Source organism: Ipomoea nil, unplaced genomic scaffold (assembly GCF_001879475.1).
Source record: "Ipomoea nil cultivar Tokyo-kokei standard unplaced genomic scaffold, Asagao_1.1 scaffold1074, whole genome shotgun sequence".
Taxonomy (NCBI): domain Eukaryota; kingdom Viridiplantae; phylum Streptophyta; class Magnoliopsida; order Solanales; family Convolvulaceae; genus Ipomoea; species Ipomoea nil.
Genome location: NW_017617502.1, coordinates 466,393 through 474,846, shown reverse-complemented (window position 1 = coordinate 474,846; position 8,454 = coordinate 466,393). Strand labels below are relative to the sequence as shown.

The following is an 8,454-nucleotide window of genomic DNA, read 5'->3' as shown; positions in this document are numbered from 1 at the left end:
CAGATATATCATTGCACAAATACTTAAAACACATTCCATGCTTATAAAACATATTTTGGGCATGATAGATATGAGCAAGTTTCTAATATACTTTCAGAATTGGATAAGAAATTTTCAAGAATTTTTAGGGTTTTTATTAAAACTGTTTGCTGTTATGGTAGATTCATCTGGGCTACACAAGCAGTCTAATATTGTTTCAGTAAATTAAACTTCATGTAAATAATTAAATTGATCATCAGGAAGTGGCAGGGGGTGGCAGATCATTTAACTTCTGCTCTACAAATACTTCCAAAACAATACATGTCAATATGGTCAAACCAACAATGACTCCATAACTGGTCTTCCATGTACTTCCTGCTTCTGCAAAATGCATCCCCAAAACTATGTTCAAAGCTCCAAAGAAGAGAGCAGTCCTTCCAACCCATGAATGATACCATTTCCAGTACTTTCGGTAGGGACTGTCTTCATCGGGACGTAGGAAAAGTGCGAACATCTGAACTTCAAACAAATTAAAGATCTTGTTTAGTTAGTTAATTAGTATCTGCATCATGATATTGCATGTAGTAGTGATTTGCATAACAAAATAGAGGGATATTGTTGGACCGAGGCCAGTAAAGGGCCCACATCACGAGATTATTGGATGAGGGCCCACATCACGAGATTATTGGATGAAGGCCTGTGAAGAGCAAGTCTAACACTATGACCTAGCATTGGAAAATGTGACAATTTATAAAAAAGGCCTTGTTTGGTAAAATAGTTAACCTATCAGTCATTTTTGACTTATTTAACCACTGTTAGCTGTTTGATTTGGTTAAATAATCAATATGAGTGTTTGATTAATTAGCTTTTTGTAATAATTTATTGCTCCAAAATGTTAAAACTCAAAAAGCTGCTAGATAAGTTTTTTGAGAAAACTACTTTTGTATGTAATCAGCTAACGGCTAATTTACACTTTTCTAAACTCAATCAGCTCATAGTCATTTACCAAGCACCCCTACTAAACACCCTCTAAAGTTGTGCGTTCACTGTGAGCTATAGCTTTTGGCCTTGATATAACAAATGGTTTCAGAGCTAGGTTATGAGTTCGAGCCCCAATAAGATCGAGAGTGAATTGAAGGTACCTGGAGAATGCTTAGGACAAGGAGAAGAATGCCAATGCCCTTGTGCGTTGGGAAATCGCAATCCAGCTGGTTATAGAGTTGCAGTCCTACAATCACAGTAACAAATCCCAACAAGAATCCTGTGACCTGACAACATATATGCAGGTAAAACCATAACGGATTATGATTCTTAAGGTATCTAGCAACCATTGCTCCACAAGGGAGGAAAAACCCCCACCCCAATATCCCCACTATCCCATGAATCATCTTCATTCTTTTGATGCTAGCCGATGCAGCCGCCTTGGATGTCGAGAAATCGAAAATGATGCTGGTTTTGTCGTCATGGTGAGTTAGGAGGAGATCCTGGTGGGGATATTCAGAGGAATATGCAAGAACCACTGGCTGGGGTCCTAGAGGGGTTGGGTATTCCAATTGAAAGGCTAAGTATATTGTGCCATTTTGGAGCACAGCAAGGGGTGGGGTTTTTGTCAATGGCAATTCACCTTTGTTGGGTTTTATCTCGGAGGGCATCGTTCCCTCTACATGGTACTGAAGGATTTGTCCCTTACCACCTGCTGGGGGTATCCATCCAACCATGCAGCTAGAGTTAATCATCATTCCATCGCTGGAAAATCCCATTCCTACCCATCCAGTTGTGTATGTAGCTGATAATACAATTGTAACAACATAGTCTTTTGACTGGGAGAACTGCATGTCAATGAATAAATAATGAAAATAATGATCATAAAGATCACGCACATATATATGCACGGTTGTAAAAATTGGCCTAGGCGTCTCTAGACCGAGGCGAATTATCCCTTAGGCGGCAGTCTAGGAGTCCAACTTGGTCGACTCAATTGAGTTGGCGGCGAGCTCGGCCGAGTTAACTCGTCCAATTCGGTCTGGTCAGCCTCGTTACTATATATATATATATATATATATATATATAGTCGAGTTCAGGTGTGGTCATGCCTTCCTGTGCAGTCAGTGCGGCCGCACCAATAGTTATACAAATATGCACCAACAATGTTAGGAAATGCACAACAACAACAAAATGCACAAATTAAGTACGCATCATCAAAAACACAACATTATGTATTAATAAAAGCACCACACAGTGTTCGGAAATGCATCATAAGGTGTGGTGATGTATGCATGTATGGTGCATTTTTGGTATGTGGTGCGTTTCATTCTGCATTTCACTGTCGTGCTTTTCTTAACACTATTGGTGCATTTTTTCATACCTAATGGTGCATCCGCACCAAAAGCACGTTAAACCTTCATTTGAGTTTATATATATTTACTTATTTATTGCAGATAAAGCATTGATGCTTAATGTTATCGTTCTTACCCGTATCGTGAAGCTATCCCAAACATTCTGACAAATCATGTTTCTCATGTTTCCATAGGGAGGAGGAAGGATTGCGGTAATATTATTGATCCTGCAATGCTGCTGATCTTCTGCAACAACGTTTTCTATCCCAAATCCAATCAAGTATATTACAAGAAAGAAAGCCACCAAGCTTGACATAGACTGCCATTCTGGGAAGCTCAAATTTGCACCCATTCTATATATGGACTCTATATATGAAGGAAACCAAAAAAAAAAAAAAAAAAAAAAAAAACAAGAAAAAGAAACTGGGGCTTATCTTCTTCTCACACCTTTTTCTTGGGTGAGGGAGATGAGGAAGAGAAGGGTTTAAGGTGATGGATGATCATATCACCCTTCACCATTCAACCATGAAATTTTGAATTCCCCTGAAATGGGCTTCAAAAATTTGAGTTTCTGAAAAGTGAGGCGTTGCTTAAAAATTGGTAAATGGCATATAGTTTGAAGGTTAGCATTCTCTGATTGAAATGAAAATTTTGTCGTACAAAGGTTCGATGTTAAATAGGTGTGTGAATTTTCAACGGTTAAGACATAATGAACATTTGTTTTATAATCGACTATAATCTCTCTTTTTTAAAAAGGGCAAATACCAATTTTGGATTCCACGAGTATTAGCAAAATGATAGTTTTAGTCTATATATTTAGTTCCTACTAATTTTCATCCACAATTATTGTTTTAGTACTAATTTTTATTCACCACTATTGTTTTAGTATCAAAATTTATTACGACGGTCACCCATTCGTTTAAGACATGCAAAATATGAAATTATTAAGGGTATTTTTGTCTTTTTCAAATTAAGATCCCAATTTGAACATGAATAAAGAGATCTAAGCCCTAAGACGATCAATCCCAATTCACAATTCTTCTCCTCAAATTAAGATAGGATGAGGGATAAAAACTGCGTATTGGAATTGATCTTAGAGTTAAATATCTTTATCATTCTCAAATTGGGATCTTAAGTTGAAAAAGACGAAAATACCCTTAAAATTTTTAGATTTTGGCATGCCTTAAACGGAGGGGTGACCGTTGTGATGAGTTTTGGCACTAAAATAATAGTCATAGATGAAAATTAGTAGAAATTAAATATGTGGATCAAAACTATCATTTTACTCATACTCCTGGGATCAAAATTGGTATTTGGTCTTTAAAAAATAAATACTAGTTGATTCGCTTAATGAAATTAAAGTGCCATACATATATTCTTCTTGATGGGTTGAGTGGGCGGTCCGCGTTACAATGCATTAATAATATATGATGTTAAAAATAATTTGAACACACTATTTATAATACTAGTGAATTTGCTAGGGTAGCATCTTTAATTAGCTTAAGAGACATTTCAAGATCATCCAGCAACTGGTGCGGATTTGGGATAACGTTTTCATCCACTGATAACACCATCGTCATCTTGTTTATGTAGCTTTGAAAATTAATCATCAGTGCCTGCACAAATTTAAATTTTATTTTTATTAATATATATATATATATATCAATTCAATTGAATAAATATGGGGAAAAAAGCATTTTTAGCAAAAAGACAGGAAAAAAAACCAAAGATATTGTTGGAGTTGTATATAAGGTGACGTTCCAATGAGACCACCCTCGTCTGTGCGAACCAACATGGAAGCACAAAAACTACTATACGAATGCACACAATTTAAACTACATACTCCATGCCTGGTAGATAATTGTGTGACTGGAATTTTAAATTGTGTGCATTCCGGTATGTACAAGTCCGCACAGTGTCACGGAGGGATGTGGTCTCATTTGATCACTAATCATTTTATACATAGATAGATACTGGTTCAATTGCGAATAGTGTTTCCCTTGTGGCCGGTGCAGATTCAACATTATTAAGTATGCAAAAATGCACCACAATATTCAGAAATACGCCAAAAAATGCATTGCATCACACATAATGGTGCATTTTCAAACACTTTGTAGTGCATGTATACATGTCTAATGGTGAGTGATCGCACAACGACACAGAAAATACTATCCCCACGAAAACCTGACCCTATATATATACACACACAGGTAAAAAACATAACCCTACATATATACATACTTACATGGGGCTGTCCATAAGAAGAAGGAGCAAGATAAGCCATGGGGTGACCACAGAAACCGATTTCCTCCTGAGGACCAACCAGGTTGGAGAAGCACATTGTTGTGTGTTCAATTACTCTGTGTGATAAGCAGCTTGCTGCCTGTACATACCAAAAATTGAAGGGCATATAAGTTAAGAAAAATATTGTTTATATCAAATCTTAGCTTATACGAAAAATAATAGAATCATTCAATTTGTATTGGTAAAAATTTTCTTAGATGTGACATGTTATATGATATAATTAATTGATATTAAAATACTTAGTTTAGTGTCACTTTATTTTTTGCGATTTATGGCAACTTTATGTCACAATGCGTATATAGTTAGTAAAAATATTTTTACATGTAACATTGTTTGAATATGATTTTTTTTTTTTTTAAAAAAATTACTTTTAAAATTGTAGTAAAAGTGCATGCGTACCTTAATGCCGAAAAGCTTGAGTACAAATTGGGCAATGTAGAAAGTGTAGAGAGCTTCAAGGGAACGTTTCTTGCGGTCAATAGTTGACTTGGCATCTCTCATATAATCCAAAGGATTCTCCTTTAATTCAATTCTAAAGGGGAGTATTACATAACCTATACAATTTCCCCATTTTGCTTCTGACTCCTTCTCCATCATTTCACCTAATTCCTGCCGAGTCATGTTCTACTCATTCAGTCATTTCTTTTGGGACTAAAATAAATTATTCAATTTAAGTGTTTTCCCTGTGAGTTGAACATATAAAATTACGGTTACCAAGTTAATAATGTGACTAATTATATAGGATTAGGATTAACCTGAATTCCAGCAGATGGTCTTAAGTTAATAAGAAGAGTTGATCGAAGTCGAATGTTGTCGGGGAGGTGTTTCGTTTTCTCCATCTCTCCGTCGTCCTCCTTGTCGTGATCACCTGCTAAATTAAATCAGACTCTATTGGTAAATAATAAAATCTGGAGTTTCAATGTTATGTGTCTGGTTTCGTTAAAGATATTTGACTGAAGTTATTTTAAATTCAGTTTTTCATATTAAATTTAGTATTAGTATATATATAAACTCAAAAATTAAATTTAAAAATTTTAAAAATAAAATAAGCAAAGAATTTAAAAAACAGCTTACCCGAAGAATAAATAATAAACAAATAAGTAAAATGAGACAGAAAGAGTATATATAAGTTAGACTTACCGTATCTCTTATTGAGATAGGTTGACAAACCAGCCTGGACAACTCCCAATGCAACGTCATTTATAGTCTGTGCAATGGTAGTAGGGAATTACACATAATAAATAAGCAGCTGGTAATATAATGACATAATTAATATATACAATTTTTATTATTAATAGATTTAATTATTGCCACAGGTTTAGTTCAATGGTTTATAAGCAATTAAGTAAATAAGAAGAGACCAAGATTTGAACATTGCGGTGAGAATTATGTCCAAAATGGGTACATCCCTTATGTTGTGCATCAGCATTTGACCCTGTTTGCTGATTCGTTATCGTGATTTACATATTCCGAATGTTCTATCGGGTCGGGGTGTAGGAGACCCTTAGAGCTGGGAATCAACTTTTTGGGAGAAGATTTAATTATTACCATGTTCATGGCGTTCTTAATGAGCTTGAAATCATCTAGGCTGACAGTCCGATAAACCACCCGGCGAGGATGAAGGTGAGAGCCGGTGGTGGCTTTGATTGGTGTGTTTGTATCCTTGAAGAACAAAGCCGTGGCCACAAACATAAACACGTCCACAAAGCTATTCCACATCAAGGTTAGGAAACACCACAGGGAAACAAGACATGCCGCCGGCCACATTCTTGAAGCGGCGGCGGCGGCGGGGCGGGGGGGCCTCCGTTTCTTGGTGGGAATGGTTGGAAGCTTGTGGGGATGGGCGGTCTGGCGAGTGCAGGCGAGGAGGAGGGAAATGAGGGACGCGCCGTCGCCTAGGGAGTGGTGGATTCTCAAGACGCCGACGGCCTCGGCGTCGGAGGTTTTCAGGTTTAGGAGGTGGAGGTCCCAGAGTGGTCTTGATTTCGGGAGGCTTGTCTTGCTCAGCTTCTGAATGTAGTCTTCTACAAACTTGTCTCCTGATTCCCGGAGAAGGAGATTATTATTGTCTTCTTCCACCTTTGGTATCACAATATGGTCATCTAACTCCACCTTCGTTAACACCCATTTCATTTCCCCTTTATCTTTCTCATCCTCAACCTGCAAATAAAATACCCACGTCAATACACCATCCAGGGTTCTAAGTGAAGTATGAAACAAAACAGCTAAGGTTATTTTACTAGTCCACTATCAATTATGGCTGAAGATCAGCATAGCTTCTGCTGTTACAGACTTACAGAGGTTAAATTTCTCGTAGATTCTATTTAGAAACATTAGAGTATATACTACATTTATATCTAACACTCTATCTATACCATTTTATGTATTTGGTTCGGGTGATAAATAGTAAACTGGACAAGTAAGATAGGACAGAGAGATATACCAGGACGCTAGTGAAGCGAGGGTGTTTAAGCAAAGTATGCACTAAATTTTGCTTGACTAATTGGGGTTGGATGGTGCATTTGCTCCCCATGACTGCTATGACGTGCACGTTGAAGTTGGGCTGATGAAACATCCGAGCCGACGGACTCAACGGCTCTTCTCCATATCCATTATCATCTTCCTCAGCCTTCATTTCAATCTCTGCAACTTTGCCTATTTTTGTTTGGATAGCTTTGAGACCACTCTGCTTTCTCCATCTTAAACCACTCATCATGCTCTCCATACTGGATGGATACTTACAATTCAAACCCTGCAAAAGAGGCTTTGAGAGGCTTCTTCGGTACGTTATGTTGTTATATATACATAATATAAATACAGAGAGTGTGATATTATTGAAGTCGTATGAGGTCCGGTCAACTATATAAATTAAAAGGGTAGGTACTGTACTATAAATGGAAAAGGCTATAGATATTAATTGAAATTTTTTTTAGGTCAAATTAAAACGAAAAAATTCATAAGATTAATGTTATATTCCTGCGAGAATTACTTTTCTAATCTCTAGAGTTATACGGCTCGTATTCGAGAGACTTGGGGTGAAGTTATTGTAAAATGTGTCTCAACACTTTCAGCAGTACCTCAAATGCTTGTATAGGGTTGTCCACAACCCATAAGAATGGAAGCCTACACCCTGCGATTGCTAGCATATATAGCTTAGCTACTTAAGTTATCAACTTAGAGTCCGTTTGGAAAACAGGAAAATGACTTCTGGAAAATATATCTATCTATATATATAGCTTAGCTACTTAAGATATCACTCTTCACTCATCATCTATCTATATATCTATCTCATTGCAATGGTCAGGTGTGGATCGGAAAGGGCTACATCCATCACCCGACCCACCTTATATTTTTTTCACCCATTCCCACCTCCAACCTACATGGGGTGAATTTTTTCAAAACTCACCCCCACTCCTACTGGATGTGAGTGCCCACTACGGATACCCACCACTTATCAACTTCTTATTTTTTTAAAAAATTAATATTTAAATTACTTACACATAATAAAATTCATTAGTGATAATAAAACATAAAATAATAAAAATATTTAAATATAATAACTAAATTGTTATTTTTTAAAAAAAAATAAACTTAGTAGTTTACATATAAAAATAGTAAAAAGATACACGAAGTTATATAAACTTTTATAAATAACTACATACTAGTACTTAATTTACTAATATATATATATATATATATATATATATATATATATATATATATATATATACACACACACACATACGGTGGGTCAGGTGAGGTTCTAGGCGGGTTTTGTACATAGAATCAGAATTCAACCTGACCCATCATGTGTTTACTGTTTAAAGACCCACCT

The 8,454-nt window shown here is 36.3% G+C and overlaps 2 protein-coding genes across 3 annotated transcripts; both read right to left on the bottom strand.

Annotated features, from left to right (window-relative positions):
- Window positions 1–117: 117 nt before the first annotated feature.
- On the bottom strand, window positions 118–3,013 carry LOC109182799 (cytochrome b561 and DOMON domain-containing protein At3g61750-like). The gene is made up of 3 exons (XM_019333001.1): window positions 2,452–3,013; window positions 1,122–1,808; window positions 118–493 (listed from the first exon to the last, which is right to left on the bottom strand). Exons 1-3 carry the CDS (start codon window positions 2,665–2,667, stop codon window positions 236–238), a joined length of 1,161 nt encoding a protein of 386 aa, XP_019188546.1. The 5' UTR covers window positions 2,668–3,013; the 3' UTR covers window positions 118–235.
- A 621-nt stretch (window positions 3,014–3,634) lies between these two features.
- LOC109182685 (O-acyltransferase WSD1-like) lies at window positions 3,635–7,382 on the bottom strand. Of its 2 annotated transcripts, none has more exons than XM_019332836.1 (7): window positions 7,063–7,382; window positions 6,168–6,779; window positions 5,760–5,826; window positions 5,375–5,490; window positions 5,019–5,228; window positions 4,561–4,698; window positions 3,635–3,931 (listed from the first exon to the last, which is right to left on the bottom strand). In XM_019332836.1, exons 1-7 carry the CDS (start codon window positions 7,342–7,344, stop codon window positions 3,773–3,775), a joined length of 1,584 nt encoding a protein of 527 aa, XP_019188381.1. In that variant the 5' UTR covers window positions 7,345–7,382; the 3' UTR covers window positions 3,635–3,772. The 2 variants fall into 2 exon arrangements, with proteins under 2 accessions (XP_019188381.1, XP_019188382.1); XM_019332837.1 differs by having other exon boundaries at window positions 5,375–5,487.
- Between the last annotated feature and the right edge of the window lie 1,072 nt (window positions 7,383–8,454).